The 15,930-nt window shown below is 48.9% G+C and overlaps 6 protein-coding genes across 6 annotated transcripts; 3 read left to right on the forward strand and 3 right to left on the reverse strand.

Moving 5' to 3' along the window:
• Positions 1-1,940: 1,940 nt before the first annotated feature.
• EV420DRAFT_1009285 (uncharacterized protein) lies at positions 1,941-4,819 on the forward strand. The gene is made up of 4 exons (XM_060465303.1): positions 1,941-2,067; positions 2,129-2,342; positions 2,396-4,327; positions 4,379-4,819. Exons 2-4 carry the CDS (start codon positions 2,211-2,213, stop codon positions 4,793-4,795), a joined length of 2,481 nt encoding a protein of 826 aa, XP_060325036.1. The 5' UTR covers positions 1,941-2,067; positions 2,129-2,210; the 3' UTR covers positions 4,796-4,819.
• A 1,799-nt stretch (positions 4,820-6,618) lies between these two features.
• EV420DRAFT_1277560 (ribosomal protein L31e-domain-containing protein) lies at positions 6,619-7,062 on the reverse strand (the record flags this gene model as incomplete). Its single annotated transcript, XM_060468038.1, has 3 exons — positions 6,619-6,651; positions 6,706-6,782; positions 6,834-7,062. Coding segments are annotated over 3 exons (339 nt in total), but the record flags the coding sequence as incomplete, so codon positions are not given.
• A 705-nt stretch (positions 7,063-7,767) lies between these two features.
• On the forward strand, positions 7,768-8,632 carry EV420DRAFT_1574977 (uncharacterized protein). Its single transcript, XM_060474444.1, has 4 exons — positions 7,768-7,906; positions 7,965-8,143; positions 8,201-8,298; positions 8,354-8,632. Exons 1-4 carry the CDS (start codon positions 7,822-7,824, stop codon positions 8,472-8,474), a joined length of 483 nt encoding a protein of 160 aa, XP_060325038.1. The 5' UTR covers positions 7,768-7,821; the 3' UTR covers positions 8,475-8,632.
• A 1,043-nt stretch (positions 8,633-9,675) lies between these two features.
• Positions 9,676-11,523, forward strand: EV420DRAFT_1574986 (uncharacterized protein). The gene is made up of 4 exons (XM_060474445.1): positions 9,676-10,374; positions 10,437-10,858; positions 10,911-11,148; positions 11,201-11,523. The coding sequence occupies exons 1-4, from the start codon at positions 9,699-9,701 to the stop codon at positions 11,245-11,247; spliced, it is 1,383 nt and encodes a 460-aa protein (XP_060325039.1). The 5' UTR covers positions 9,676-9,698; the 3' UTR covers positions 11,248-11,523.
• A 598-nt stretch (positions 11,524-12,121) lies between these two features.
• EV420DRAFT_1009400 (uncharacterized protein) lies at positions 12,122-14,207 on the reverse strand. The gene is made up of 4 exons (XM_060465304.1): positions 13,195-14,207; positions 12,726-13,138; positions 12,442-12,673; positions 12,122-12,385 (listed from the first exon to the last, which is right to left on the reverse strand). Exons 1-4 carry the CDS (start codon positions 13,871-13,873, stop codon positions 12,378-12,380), a joined length of 1,332 nt encoding a protein of 443 aa, XP_060325040.1. The 5' UTR covers positions 13,874-14,207; the 3' UTR covers positions 12,122-12,377.
• A 59-nt stretch (positions 14,208-14,266) lies between these two features.
• On the reverse strand, positions 14,267-15,876 carry EV420DRAFT_1751885 (uncharacterized protein; the record flags this gene model as incomplete). The annotated part of the gene is made up of 7 exons (XM_060480383.1): positions 15,701-15,876; positions 15,554-15,649; positions 15,310-15,505; positions 14,714-15,259; positions 14,585-14,663; positions 14,441-14,531; positions 14,267-14,390 (listed from the first exon to the last, which is right to left on the reverse strand). The coding sequence occupies exons 1-7, from the start codon at positions 15,811-15,813 to the stop codon at positions 14,267-14,269; spliced, it is 1,245 nt and encodes a 414-aa protein (XP_060325041.1). The 5' UTR covers positions 15,814-15,876.
• Positions 15,877-15,930: the final 54 nt, after the last annotated feature.

Here is a 15,930-nt window from a genome sequence, read left to right on the forward strand (position 1 = left end):
TTCTCTGTTCGTCCGTTGCTCCGGTCTTGTACCGTGGCACTAGTGGCTGCTCTCCTGCGTCTCTTTGTCTCGGAAACGCTGATTACCAGCTCACCTTCCACAGGTCATCGAATCTCGAAAGTACGCGCGCGCTAGCAATGGTTTCAGCGCTGAGCGACATTGCGGCTTTAGGACCGGCGGTGCTTGCTCCTCCTCTCTCCCTTTGAACCTGTTCCTGCAGTCTCTTCCCCGATGTCCCATGTTTACCGCACCTAGAGCAGGTAATCCCAACCGGTTCGGCGAGTTCTTCTACTGCCTTGGCCATTCTTGGCCGGTGCTCTCCCTCTCGAAATCTTCCTTCTTCGTTTCGGATATGTATCGTGTCGCGATGCTTGACCAGCCGGCGTATGCGGAACCTGTTTTCGTTCCGTCGGTAGTCGCAGTCGCGGTCTTTGTCTTTCCCTCGGTCATCCTGTCTGGAATCAGATGGGTAATGTGCATGAAGTGTAGTGCTCTTACGATGATGGCGTAGAGACTTGATATTAGTGGTTAAATTGTTGGTTGGGTGGTTGGGTGGTTGGGTGCAAATTGTTCGTTCATCCAGATACAGGCAGGACTTTATATACCAGAATATTTTGCGGCTACGGAGAAGATTGATTGCTTCGACTGACTTGGAAAGGAGTCACTTTGACATACTGGGCAGTCAAACTAAACCTTCTCGGACTTTCCCTTGCTTTCGCCTTGATTCTGGATGATCGTTCCCATCTAATCTCCATTGGGCGAGGAACACGTATTCCGCTGTTCAAAGAAATGTTTCTCTCCAAAACCATTGCCTTCCCGAATCCCTTCGGCAACCTTGACTCGGAGATCTTCTTGCCTCGGTCCAAGGAATGGATATCCACACTCTTCGTGAGATAGAGCCTACCTCTCCCATCATCTCGAAGAAGCTGTTACCGGTACCGTTGTGGCGTTGGCTAAGGCGTGACTCCTAGCTGAATATAAGAGTAGGGCACGACGATGATTGGGATTAGTGTTCAGACTCGGACTCTTTACTTATAATTCTGAGCTGGATATTCGTTTGGTGCCAGATGATAACGTACATTTAGTTAAGTTCTTCCGCTACAAGGAGTATAGTACTCCCTTATCTAATGTATTTCAGATGAAGCATCTGCAACAACAGTTTGTGACGGTACTCGGGGTTTGATAGCTGTAACACTCAAATCTCATGGCCAGAGATTGGCGTGTTTTTCATAGGAGTCTTCATCTGTATTCTGTATGATAGTCTTGTATACAGGAAGGGTATCGCTTACATGTCTTGTTGCCGAGTCCGAGGCGATGCATTTCATGGCAACTTAACCATGACACGCGCAAGAAACCCTTAACATGCTGTGTGTACGGCTGAGACGCACGAGGCAAAGGAAGCTTCTCGAGAGTAATTGTCATGCGAAGCACTGGTTCTGCGGCGTGCATGAACGGACATTCGCGGAGACAGGTCGCCAAATTAAATTTTGATGCTTCGTCAATTGTACATTTCAACGACTATAATTATCGATTCTCACAATCATTGAGGACTGCCGTAACGACGAGGATCCATACCTACCATCACGGATGGTCCAGGGAGTAGTTAGGGAAGGAGTACCAACGTCTGCTTGATCGACCGAGCACTATGAGGCAAGCGGAATCTCGATGACACATTGCCGCATATTAGAAAGGTAAAGCATGGGTGCATCAGACTGGATCCAGACTCGAATAGACTGAATCTCAGCATTCCCGAGGGCAAAGAAATGCTAATAACGCAGAGCCATAGATTAGTGCTAGACTACCAACATAAGGGTAATGTTGATAGAATCGTGCCTCGAGGAACAAGGCAGACCGACGGCAACCCACGGAACTAAATCGGGCGATCTGCGGAGATTGTGTCAATTTGCAAAGCATTGCTCACGTGACTTTGGTTGACTTGCCTGGAGCGCGTCGCAGGTTCCCGCAACCTTGCGATTTCTCTTTCCTCCCACTCCCATCTCTTGCGTCGCTCCTGGCGCTTTTGTGGATCTCTTATTTCTGACACTTTATCGCGACCAATTCTAATTCGTACGTCCCTTCTAGCTTCCTACGTTAGTCGGGGCGTTGCCGTACTGATTGCCTAGTCTAGTATCACTCAAGGACTCACGCTCACTAACGACACATATTTCTCAAAAACAACAAAAAAAGAGAAAAATCAGATTCAGTTCTGGATGGCTGACACCACACAGGCATTCCCGCCCTGGTTGACGGAGGTTGTGTCGACTGTCACTGACGACAGCGGCATTCCCCTTGCCACCGTCACCTCGATTATGTACCTGCCATTGACATACTATGGGCCCAGCGTGCGTTGTTCTCTCCCGATATTAAACTTTAACAGTAACATGAATGTCTGTAGATTCCATTGGGCTCTGACTGGACATACGGCGGTCTAACCTCTCCTGCATCCACTGCAACATCCATTACTGATACATCAATAACTACTGCGATACCTACAACCACCTCACCTGCGACACCTACGACCTCATCAACAATACCTTCAACTTCATCATCTATACCTTCAACTTCATCTGCGATACCTTCTTCATCTACCTCTTCATTATCCAATTCGTTAACATCATCAATCTCCGCGTCGACCTCTTCATCTGCACCCCTCACTGCGTCGTCTACATCCTCCTCTTCTACCCCAACCCTACCTCCGAGTTCACAAAACGGACGCCTCAGTAAAGGCCAAATCGCCGGCATAGTCGTGGGCTCTGTTCTCGCACTTGTGGTGCTTCTCAGCATGGGAATCTGTTATCTTCGAAGCAGGGACTATCGTCGACGTCGACTTCGCGAAGAAGAGGACTGGCGAGAAAAAGATTTTGTCATTGTCGATCACCCGTCCCATCCTCCCGGGGAAGGTTCACCACGGGGCAGCGGGGAAGAGGTTGATCCATTCCTCCAACGCAGTCGCGATGCTCCAGCTGTTCCACCAAAACGGAGGGGTGGCGCTAAACCAGGGCCGTTTAGGAGACAAGCTGCGCCAGCAGAGGCCAAAAAAGTCCCTATGGATACCGTATCCTCCAATGGCACCAATAGTAGCGGAAATAAATCCTCTTCAACAGGCTCTGGCTATGGGTCTCTACTAGAACGTCCTACTATCCACTTCGACCCTGAGGATGAGTACCGTCCAGGATTCACTCCTCCCGCCCCCGAGCCTCTTCATACTTTAGTAGAAGAATCAGTCTTGCAGCCCTCCGACGACGGAAATACCGACTTTGGTCCTTCCATGCCTCCGCCTCCTCCACTGATTGATCCGGATTCTCATTCTAGCAGAGACTCTTCCCGTAATTCTCGGCAAACACATCGATCATCATATCCCATTGATGGAGACGAGCCCGCAATGTTGGCAACGGCCCGGCGTGTCCGGGTTGAAGACCTTGGCCCTCGAACGTCTCCGTTATCGTCCAATTCGCCTCTTGATTCGCCTGAGCGACTTCATCCTGGCACAAGCGATGCCGCCCGACACAGTGGTGGTCTTCTCGGACTCGGAAGTTTGGTTGGCTTGGGGCGGTTCAGCAACCTGTTCAAAAGTATGGACTCTTCGTCCCGGAGGCATTCACGTCTTCCCTCTGATGATCTCGAGTCGGGTCAAGCTTTGCTTGCTAATGTTTCCCCTGAAATGTCCCAACGCCCTCTCGGACCCGCGATGAGTTCCATGAGTGATCGGCCAATGTCGAGTGTTAGTGCCAAGAGTGCAGCATCTGGTGCAACCGTGTATCATGACGCTCAGTCTTCCATACCTAGTACTCCTGTCCTAGCCGGTGTTCCTGTGCTTACCCCTCCTCCTCGCGCCCTTGCCGCACCAAACCAGGCGGAATTAGGTATTTGGAGTCCGGGGTCTGTTGAAAGGATGAGGCACCAGGCCTCTGCGCCGGGAGAGTCGTCCGTTGCAGAAACGTCGACGGCTCCGAGCGTTCCCACATCGCCGGTAACACCAGTATTCAGTGGTCAGATCGATATCCTTGATATGCCTGCCCCACGAGGTATCTCACCGTTCACGTCGGCATCTTCGATGAAGGATACTCCGAGCAACAGCAGTTTCGGCACCAAACTGCTTTCATATCCTCCAGGGTTGCCTTTATCAACGCCTGCACGAAAATGGGAAGATATTTCAGGCACTACCTCATCGATGGGCTCCTACGTTGGCGGATCAGATGGTGCTGCTGGCGTCACTATCGATATCCTTGAGGAGGAGCCTCCCTCTGCTGGAGATGGATGGAGGTCTCTAGCTGGCGTTGTACCAAGCAGTGTGGACGAAGTGGGACGAAGGACAACGTTCGGATTGGTAAGGCTCGCTCCTTCCATAGTGAATTCCCTTTTTCACATTTCCTCACAGCCTCAGTTCATTCACCAGCCTGGTCATCCCTCTGAGCAGGGATCATTGCACTCGATGCGTTCTCATCTAAGCCCAGGGTCAACGAGCTCTGCGGGCTCGGCTCCCGCTTCGCTCCGGGACCCCTCTACTGGTTCGTCAAAGAGCCGTGGGACCGCTAGCTCTTCGCTGGTTCATTCGGGTAGTATCTCTTCAGATGGGCGCCATAGGCACCGCGCGCAAGGGCCCATGTCTCCAGCGCTATCTGCTTTTGGACCCGCCAGTCCGGCATCTTCAGTGGCGTCCCCTCACAGGGCACATTTCTCCGCTGCGTCGTCCATGCATGATATGGGGATGCGACGGGGTGCGACAGATGATTCAGGTCCCATAAGTCCACTGCCTTGGGCGGGCGGCCTAGATCCAAATTGGAAACCTACATAACGACACTTTTCATTCGATGTGCGATAGGCACGCACACAGCACGCAAGTCACCATGAATCATTGGACGAGTTCGATTTCACTCTTTTTCCACGAACCGCCGTCCTTTTTCTAACCGACATTCTTGGACATTTTTTCATTGCTTCATTTAGGCTGCTACGCCTACCGACACTGTATTCGTTGTCTTTTGGGGCGCTACTGCAATCTGGACTATCCATTGCTTTCATTTGTTATACTGTATCCTTACGACTTGTCATGATCATGTCTTGATATGCATTGCTGTGTCGAAATACTCTCCTCTTTCTCGAATTTACATCGCCTGTAACCACAACGAATACTTAGATGTAAAAAAGTTCAAAAACATATCACATAAGCTGCAACTCAGAAGCATTTTGGACATTTGTTCTCGATGATTCGTAAAGTGTTCCCGGATCTTTCCCTTACTTCGTTTCAAGTTGTTGCGCGTGCCAATACGGACAAGGTCAGTGACAGCTCAAATGTAAATAGTTAAAAAATAGAAAAGAAGACGGTGTAAATACTATTTAGTCCATGGGTATATACGGGCCCGATTGCAGGGCATACCTGCCTCGCCAACATGATCATCATTTTGAGTGCTTCTTCGACTTGGTGTACACTGTGGATAGTGAAATACATATCTCTGAACGGTGATCTCTGTCCAACACCGGCACGGGTCGTGGGCACCTTCACAGGTTTCGACTATATAGACACCTGGAAAGGATGGAAACCCGGAAAGCACGGCCCCTTCTCCTGCAGCTACGTCGATAGGGAAAACTATGTGACCGGTAAGTTGATTTCTTTCGACGTGATCAGAGGCTGACTGTATTTTTTTTTTTTGCCCAGATCGCAAGAAATCCTTGTTCGGTCCATAAGGCGTGCCAGTATATGTCCAGTGGTTGAGCTCATTTGGCTCTTGATGAGCGACATTTTTAAAGTCTACACCCTCGAAGAGACTGCCGAGCAGTTTATATGCGCACTCTTCATTCGAGGTGATTATTGACTTTTTGGACTCTTGTATGTACTTACTCTGTAGTTGTAGTCGCTTTTGTAAGTCGGCCCTCACAAGACAGCAGTAGGAAATGCGATTTGGCATTCATTAACTAGGAATGTCGTTGTTCTGAGATAACATGAATTCGGAGCACTGCCAATAATTATATTTCATACTCACAAAAAGTGACGGAGGTGGTCCATGGTCTCAACTTCTGCTGGAGTAAATGAACGTGAGTGCCGGCCACTCTTCGGATATTCAATACTAAGAGAAACCATAGTATCAATGGGGTATATCTCGGTGAGTCGTTGAACCAGAATAGACGGAACGTTCTTCTGCAATTGTAAGTAGTGTCCTGATCAAGCAGGCTCGGCAGTACTGCGGGGTTTCCCACTTGGTCGATAGATAGATCCAAGACGAACAAGACACTACATATTCTTAGAAGTTGCCAAAAGCCAGACCTTGCGTTTACTTACACACTTTAACAATGATAATTGTTGTTGGACAAACCTACGCAATAAATTTGGTCGTCGGAATCTGCGTGTCTTTCATAGTCAAACAGAGCAGGCTCAACACGATGTCATGTCACCAAGGCTGAATACCAAGATCGGGGACCCAGCGGTTGCGTCATGAATACAATAGTGATGCCGATAAAACACAAGGTCCAGACCGCTAGTCTTGAGATGACAGGGAAGCATTGGGAAAGAACTCAATTGACATCTGAGGCGAGATGCACAACACACGAGGGTCGCGAGAAAAAAACATGTTCATAGCGAAGCATATTGTATAACGAGTGAACATGAAGAGTGGAGTACAGCGTTTACTCAGCATCGACAACGACGGTTTCAAGGCCCTGGCGTTTACTAGCATGAGATATACATGAACAGAATACAAGATAGAAACCGACCTTGAACGACGTGACGGCGATATGCGAAGCGTAGGTGTAAAGCTTCTCCTTGGCACCCTCATCGTCATTTCGCTTCCCTATTCCTCCGTAAGTACACCAGAACACTGAACCAAAAGGCCGCGACTCACTCTCCAGCTTCACCCTCAGCCGGTGAGGTACCGTCTTTATGCCCTGCGCCCACAGAGCCTGGTTAAGTTTGGGGTCGATCCGCACGTCGTTTGTTCCCATGGCTTTTTGCGCGAAAGCGACCACCGACTTGACTGCCCAAGGGGCGCGCTTCTTGAATGAACGGCCGTGGACACGCTTGTGAAGGTGGATGGTGTACTCCCGAGTCACGACATCCTCGAGGGCCGAGCGCTTGCCAGTCTAGAGTGCACGTCAATACTGAAATCGATACGACGTTGCGAAATGGTCACCTTTTTGGCGTTAACCTAAAGATACAGTGAGCCTCCAAGCGTAACAGAAAAGCAGTATCGCGACGCACCATTTTTTATAATCTTGAGGTCGGGGAGGTCGATGAAGAGAAATGTCTCTGAGACGTTGTTTGGTCCGTTGTGTACATAAAATAAAGTTCAGTGGCTTGCAACCGGCCGGACTTTGCCGATTTTCGGCATCTTCACACGGCATCTACCCTTCTCTTCTACTACCACACAGTAGCAAGCAACGTCCGTCCTGGAAGGATCCAATCTAAGCTTCTCTGGCTGTTGTGGTTACGTCGAGAAAGAATCGAATGAACCACCCAAAGGTCCCTCTGTACTCGTATCAAACTCGCATCGATCTATACAGGCTCTGGAATTCTCTTCTCAACCTTGTGTTCTCGCAGGTTCTCGCGTGCAATGTCTCTATGCTTTGTTCGCCTTATGGCTAGACGTTTATGAGGTCACGTCCCACTTTGCTAGCGGCCTCCTGAAATTACAATTTGAATTCGATAACGAACCGTGTGCGTATCATCACACCAGGAACCCAACAATCCCACCACCCTGGGTCGTGATATGCACTTTTGGTCTTAAAGTTCCAAACGAGGACACATAAATAGTCCAACATGATTTCGGGATCCTCACTAGTTTTTCCCCGACTAGTTTCTCTCTACCACTGCCAGTATTTGTACTGTTCGCTATGCGTTTCTCCCTCACTGTCTTTTCTGCTTTGTTCGTCACGGCATGGGGTTCTATGCTCCTGGGTCGTCAAACCTCTTTGCCTGGCAAGCATACTCTCCCTGTCGTTCCTTCGAATGTCGTAGCTAACCGATAAACCAATAGATTGCGCTCTCCCTTGCATTACCAATGTTGACTACGGTAGCTGCTCCCCGTCCGACAACGCCTGTCTGTGCAAGAGCGAGACGTACGTCAATACTACCACGACGTGTATCGAGAGCAGTTGTACCGGCAGCGACCTCACCACTGCTATCGCAACCGCGCAAGCCCTTTGCGCTGAAGTTGTACGTCGTATTTCCTGCATTTTTGTTTACGTCTCGCTCACTCTTCTACTTCGTTAGGGAGTAACCTTCAGTTCGACAAGTCTTCCTACCGGATCTGCTACCCGCTCTGGCTCTGGTTCAAGTGGTTCTGTGGCGGCTTCGACCACTGCTTCGAGGTGCGTGCACAATTAATCGAGTATCCTAGAGGTTAACTAAATACTCCCCGAATAGGAGTGCTGAGGCTTCATCTACTTCAGCGGCGAGTAGCCAGACCGGTGGGGCACTGGGCCTAAATAGCGCTCAAGCACTGGTCGGTATCGCCGGCGCTGGCGTTCTGGCTCTTCTCTTTTAAGGAGATGCATTGAGGAGTTTTTAACATTATGGGGTTACAAAATTAAGACTGGCTGCTTCCATTATATCTAAGACCCTCGCTTTCGTCTTGCATTCTGTATCCAGTTAATGTATCTATCTATTGCTATTATACACTTCCCCTGCATACGAACCAGCACATGGTCTTGAACTCTACAGATCGAAAAAGTTTGATGATGATTGCCGGACTATAAACGAACTGCCATTTATGGGTTAGCAGAGTGGGTCCACGTTCAGGAGAAAGTTCATTCGATCTTGATGCATGATCATTTCGATATACACATGGTCGTCTTTAGGTCAACGTTTGTCTACAGCTCTACATGAACGTTGCCTTGTTCCGGCCTTTTATCGGGATAGCCTTGACACCGGGTGTGAATGTGAGTAAACATCGCTTAGTCCTAGGCGCCGTGAATCCACAAAAAGTCCAGGGAAACTATGGTAACATTCCCACAACACGGGCAGATGATTCTTTCAATGGTGTATGTACTTTAGAATGCAGAGCAACGATAAGCATACGATCCCAGCTGCGAAACCAGAATAGAACGCTTGAACCACATCTGAGCCCAGAGCGCTCATGTATTTTTCCTGATGCATCAAACCCAAGATGATCTCAGAACAAGAAAACAAACAGATCATTACGATTGCGCCATACCAAGCGCTTTCTCCTCCTGCAACCTGTTAAAAAAGGCCCTGACATCTACCTTACCAACAACCTTTCCTTCTTGGGCAAAGGGACGGAGGTATTTTAGCAGATCGTCGCTGTCAACATTTCAGATAGCGTATCAAGAATGAGAAAAGATAACATTACCGCATGGCGTTAAAAGCGTGTATACCATCAATGGCTCTTTCTCGGGGGATGCGTGAAAGGGCTCTGATACCCAGCTCTTCAAGCGAGAGATCTGGGACAGGTTTTATATCAGAATATGATCAACAGACAACTTAAGGTATACTACCTGAATCAGGATCATCAAGGGGCTCATATGTCTCTTCCTCTTGGAGAAGGAACTTGTTGGCTTCAAGGGAAGGAAGGCACTAGAATCTGGGTCAGCTGCGACGCCGTTGTAAGTACAACTGAGTATTCTGTGTCTCCCCAGCCAATTTGGGAGATCGGCGGCTGTCCCGCTCCGGCTCCACTCGGCTTCTCCTAAGCTGAATCGCGGAGCTTTTCAGTGTTACGGTCCGATCACGGGCTCTGTCTTCTCTCATCATGTCCAGCGTTGAAGCCCCCGAAAGTTATCTGGCTATCTTGGCTTCATCCTCTGAGCAATGCTCATTTGACAACGCAAAGTCCAGTTCAAGCGAACGTCAGACACTGGAGTTACTCGATGCGTTGGCGGGAATATGTGTGTCACAAGCACAGGGAGAGCCTGAGGTCTATGCGTCAGCAATGGAGACCAGTCCAGAATCATGCACAATTTTCATCATTGGGAATCACGAAGTGGTCCCGCAAGAAACACAACACTACGTCGTTGATATCTGTCGCCAGCTAACAGACGTAGCAAATCTCGTGGACAGTGCAGGACTGTCTCATAAGCCATTTACTCATGATCTCCACACCTCCATTAACGGCATTTACACATCTGTCCTCTCATTCACATTTGACAAATTTCGGGCTCGCCTAACCAAGTGGAATGGTGCATGGCTCAAGCGAGGGGCCGAAATTGAACGTCGACTAGTGGACGAAACTGAGAGGAACAAGTTTCAGAAGCTCAAGATTGCATTCAATCTCCTCCATCAGCTTGCCGCAAGTTTCCATACGACAGATGCATTAAGGTTACACCAAGTTCTCGCTACAATATCCCGAAGTTGGAAATTGAACAATCCAGACACGAAGGCGTTTATACACAAGCTCGACCTTCTACCTAGGACTGATAAAACGGACGGTATGTTACTGCCAACTGGTCGTTGAAGATATTGAATGCTCATACATTCTGCATTGTCACAGAGCCGTTCCTCATTGAGCGATATCTATGCAAGATCTTGAAGACACACAATGAAACGGTAAAGTTGATCAGTTTTGCGGTATCGCCTCGCCGTGGCCACATATTCAGAAACCAGGTCAAACTCGTGTTTCTTTGCTCCGAGACACGCCGTGTAGAGCTGGACATGAAGACGGCAATCAACACACTTGTACGTCAGATGGATACTATTGATGAGGATAGAGTATTTCTCCACCAATTCATCGACAACGGGGACGATGATCAGTACACTTGCCGCCCTCATTGTGAATGCACGATGCTGGCAACAATCCTGCAACGGTGGAGAATGCAGCAAAGGCCTGCTCCTATTATCGGGGTTTCTAAGCTGTCTTGCCTTGGGTGCCACCTATTTTTCCTGGCGTACAATAAGGCACGTTCTCAATTAACAGTGAGCAGCCAGTATTCGTTTCTCAGCGATGCATTGAAACATTGAACTTTAGGAGACTGACCTGCCTTTGGAGTTTGTCGTGACTGGAGCACACAACACTCCCCATCTACCATGGGTTTCACCAGATTTGACATCTATCGATCCTAGTCTACATGCCGGCATCCAGCAACACCTGTTGAGATTAGCGCGAGATGCGTCTATAGCGCATGTGAGAGCGCGTCGCCGATGCTTGGGAAGCGCCTCGGATTGGTCAGAGGAATATGAGGTCATGAAGGTGGACTTGTCTCTTGGTACGTTATACATGCCTGATTTCTCGTCTTGATTGCTCACCAAGTCTGCCAGAGGATATTTTCAGTAACTGGAAGGCCAAAATGAATATATCGTCATAGGGACCAGATTTAAGCGTAGACTTACGAAAAAGCGCTCCGAATTGGGCTTCACGTACTACAAGAATATCAGGGAAAATAGTCACGGCGAGACCGATCCAGAGCTGAGAGCTTGAGCCTGAGCGTCATATAAGGCTTCGATAAAGAGTAGGGACGATATCGACCTGCCAGGTAGTCAGAACTGGAGAGTAATATGAATACACTTCTCAGACAATTGCCACCTTAAACTTGTTGATACCTGACTGATAATTTTTGCTGCATACCGGTAGCGAACGTCCAACTTGATTTAGATCAATGAGCTGAAATAAATCGTCGGATTGGAGCTCGAAGCGATGACTTGCCTTACCGTGACTGGGGCAGCCGTAGGGAGGACAGGCCAGTCCTTGCAGGGATCCCGTAGCCTAAGCTATATTATGGAGGCGTCGACTCTCCTAAGATACTTAACGCACGAAGACAGGAGATGTCTATACCATTGAAGGACTGAAAATCCCTCTGCATACCTACTGTAGCTGCTGGGCTGGCCACGAGCGAGCGCCGTCGTGTCTCTGTACATAGATTATGGTTTCGAGATATGCTCGGAGTATCAAAAAAAAAGGGGCCTGTAGGGATCACCGGAGTCAAGCCTCAAGGATCAATGGGGTGGGTGAAGATTTCAGTCGATGAAGCTGGCTGCAATCAAGAGCCTAGTCGAAACTAGTGTTACGCCAATCAGGTCGCACTGCTGCTTAGCACAGGACCCCTCCAAAGCCCTGCCAGTGAGTGATTCGCACCTGTGAATCACAGCTATTTAGCAGAGGGATTCCGGGGGTGTAGCCCCGGGGAGCTAGAGCCTGTTCTGCGCTAGATATCGTGCGAAATCGGTCCATTTTGATGCGAATCAGCGTAGCTGGACCGATAGTATAACGCTCTACTATTCATTAGTACCAAGGGGATTGCAAAACTTATGCAAAGCATATCGGTATTATTTTGAAGCCCTCCAATATGAGCTGACCGACCACTGACGTCACAGATCAAGTACAACCTCTCTCCTCAGAAACCATTGACTCGAGTACAGTCATGTGTGACAAGAATTACACAAGCGAGTGGCGAAGTTCGGTTAAACTGATATGTCCATTTCGGCCTCAAATTTCCCCTCAGGATCCTCTGGAAAGGACTTAGTGAGCATCCATGACAAGAGATTAAGCATGCTCGACATACCAAGAACTTTCATAACCTCGCCTTCCTCTGATGAAGGTGTGGTACTCTCTGAGCTTCGGCGACACAGTTCGATCACAGGCGCTATAGACGCTCCCCGTGCTAATATCAACAGGTGTTCCTGGACGCCAGCATGTAGACTAGGATCGATAGATGTCAAATCTGGTGAAACCCATGGTAGGTAGAGAGTGTTGTGTGCTCCAGTCACGACAAACTCCAAAGGCAGGTCAGTCTCCTAAAGTTCAATGTTTCAATGCATCGCTGAGAAACGAATACTGGCTGCTCACTGTTAATTGAGAACGTGCCCTATTGTACGCCAGGAAAAATAGGTGGCACCCAAGGCAAGACAGCTTAGAAACCCCGATAATAGGAGCAGGCCTTTGCTGCATTCTCCACCGTTGCAGGATTGTTGCCAGCATCGTGCATTCGCAATGAGGGCAGCAAGTGTACTGCTCTTCGATCCGCTCTCCCTCACTGCCGAGGAACCTGTCAATATAGTCCCTATCCATCCGTCGAAGCGTGTTGACTGCTGTCTTGATGTCCAACTCTACACGGCGTTTCGCAGAGCGCAGAAACATGAGTTTAGGTGGATTTTTGAATATATGGCTGCGGTTAGGGGATAGAGCAAAATGTATCAACTTCGCCGTTTCATTGAACGTCTTCATCACTTTTCGCAGATATCGTTCGATGAGGAATGGTACTGTAACAATACAGAATGGATGAGCATTTAACATCTTCGACGGCCGGTAAACGTACCGTCCGTCTGATCACACGTCTGCCAGTGTAGGAGATCGACCCTACGTATAAACGCTTCTGTGTCCGGATTGCTAAATTTCCAACGCCGAGACACCTCGGTGAGAACTTGGAGGATCGACGATATATCCGTTGTATGGAAAGTGGCAACTTGATGGAGGATATTGAGAGCATTCTTCAGCTTCTCGAACTTCTGTCTATCAGCTTCATCCACAAGTTGATCAATCTCTCGCATTCGATCCCGCCAACGGCCGTCCTTTTTCGTGACACGACTCAAGAACTTTTCGAAAGTGAAAGCCGTGATAGTTTTCAAGATATTATCGGTCGTGTCTCGGATATCCTGAGGAATATCGTCGATCGATGGTGTCTTCCGTCCTACAGTGTCCACGAGATTTGCTACGTCCGTGAGCTGGCGACAAACGTCAGTGAGATAGTCTTGTGTTGCTTGTGGGACCTCTTCGTGATTCCCAATGATGAAAATTGTGCACGAGTCTGGACCTGTCTCCATTGCCGACGCGTAGACCTCCCCCTCTGCTTGGGATACACATATTCTCGCCAGCGCATCAAGTAACCCCAGCATTTGACGTTCATAATCGTTTTGGTCGCCTTTGCGATCTTCGCGTTGTTTAGGGGACGAGGCCAAGATAGCGAGATAACTTTCGGGCACCTCAGCGATGGACATGGTAAGAAGAGAGAACGGCTGAAGATTGAAGCAAAGTTAGGGCCTTCCTAGTAAGTTTCTACGCGATGTGGTCAGGTGATATTCACATGACCAGATGTGACCCATTTCAATCGGTTCCGCGAGTATATGATAAAGCCAGACTTTCCAGCTAGTCCTTGACACCGTAAATCCACAAAAAGCCCAGAGAAACTAATACGGTAACATTCCCACAACACGGGCAGATGATTCTTTCAGTGGTGTATGTACTCTGGAATGCAGAGCCACGATAAACAATCTCAGCCGCGAAGCCAGAATAGTACGCTTAAACCACATCTGAGCCCAGAGCGATCATGTATTTCTCTTGATGCATCAAACCCAAGATGATCTCAGAACAAGAAAACAAGAGCAGATCCATTACGATCGTGCTATACCAAGCGCGTTCTCCTCCTGCAACCTGTTAAAAAAGGCCCTGACATCTACCTCACCCACGACCTTTCCTTCTTGGGCAAAGGGACGGAGGTATTTTAGCAGATCGTCGCTGTCAACATTTCAGATAGCGTATCAAAAATGAGGAAAGATACAGCTAACCGCATGGCGTTAAAAGCGTGTATACCATCAATAGCTCTTTCTCGGGGGATGCGTGAAAGGGCTCTGATACCCAGTTCTTCAAGGGAGAGACCTGGGCAGATTTTACATCAGAATATGATCAACAGACAACTTAAGGTATACTACCTGAATCAGGATCATCAGGGGGCTCATATGTCTCTTCCTCTTGGAGAAGGAACTTGTTGGCTTCAAGGGAAGGAAGGCACTAGAATCTGAGTCAGCTGCGATGCCGCTGTACAGCTGATGAATAACAACCGATGAACAACAACACCACCGGCCTCTGAAGTCCTCGGTGAGAAATATGTCGCCTGTTCCAAGGGCAGAGTCTGATGCCGCAAGTACACGTTGCGCGACTGAGTTGATAGGAGGCACTAGACACAGAGGCTTTGAATTTGATGCCTCGGTGCGAGTACGCTTGGCTTCAGGTCCTTCAGCGGAAGGGGAAAGCGCGCGCTTCGACCCAGTGGATATATCAACGTCAGTAGTCTCACCTTCAGTCGATCCGATAACTCTCCACGGTGCAGAGACTTCGTCTCTGACAACGACAAGATAGCCATAGGTTCCAGCATATCGGATGAGGGTAGGTATCTTCCTGACGCAAGACGCACAAACGAAACTGTCGTAGTCGGAGGCGCGTATGAGGGGCGGCGGAAGATCCGAGGACGACGCGTCCGATGCGCCATCGTCGATATCGTCGTTCTGTGGCCGCGAATCTGCCTGGGGCTGTGTCTCGTTTATCGACACTGGAGTTTCCGCATCAGGACGTTCTCGTAGATTGCAACACGACTCGTGAAACCAATCCTGCCAGGAACTGAGTCAATTTTGAAGGTTATTCAGTTTTCGGCACGTACTTCGCATGCTAAGCATTGTATCATCGTCTCCTTCTCAGTGTTTGGGTCATATGGTCTGCCACAACGACAAAATACTCCTTCGAAATTCTGCCCGTAATGGTTGGTCGTGTTTTCTTCTTGTGGTGTGGTATGGAGTGTACACGGGTGCTGCAGAGCCGAGGTAGGACAATCACAGCGGAAGTCGCGCTTCGGAAATCTAGAAAGGACATTAGATGCGCCCCTTGGCTAAAGTAAAGTGACTTACAATTCTACTTGCTCATGATCGGTATGACAGGCGACGGAACAAGCTGCACAGATACCACGGGGCAAAGCACATGTAAGGCAGAGGTACACAGGTTGCCTTTAATATCTCAATGACGAGGAAAATGCAACAGACGCGACAAATCCGCACCTGATGGAGCCAAGTGGGTACGTGCAACGGTTGAACTGGTGAGGCAGCGCCTCAGCAGCTTCCCTAAGAAGACTGTCTTGCGTTTCAATGTAGTCCGTCAGTGTCGAAGACATTATTCTCCAGAAAATAAAGGTCGAACGAGCGAAATTTCGGTCCTCGTGGACGTTGTAGTGAAGGCGGTGGTTGCTAATACGCGTGCGCACGTGATATTCTCACACGTGATCCCTACA

This window comes from Desarmillaria tabescens (genome assembly GCF_030435595.1).
Source record: "Desarmillaria tabescens strain CCBAS 213 chromosome Unknown EV420scaffold_55, whole genome shotgun sequence".
Classification (NCBI taxonomy): domain Eukaryota; kingdom Fungi; phylum Basidiomycota; class Agaricomycetes; order Agaricales; family Physalacriaceae; genus Desarmillaria; species Desarmillaria tabescens.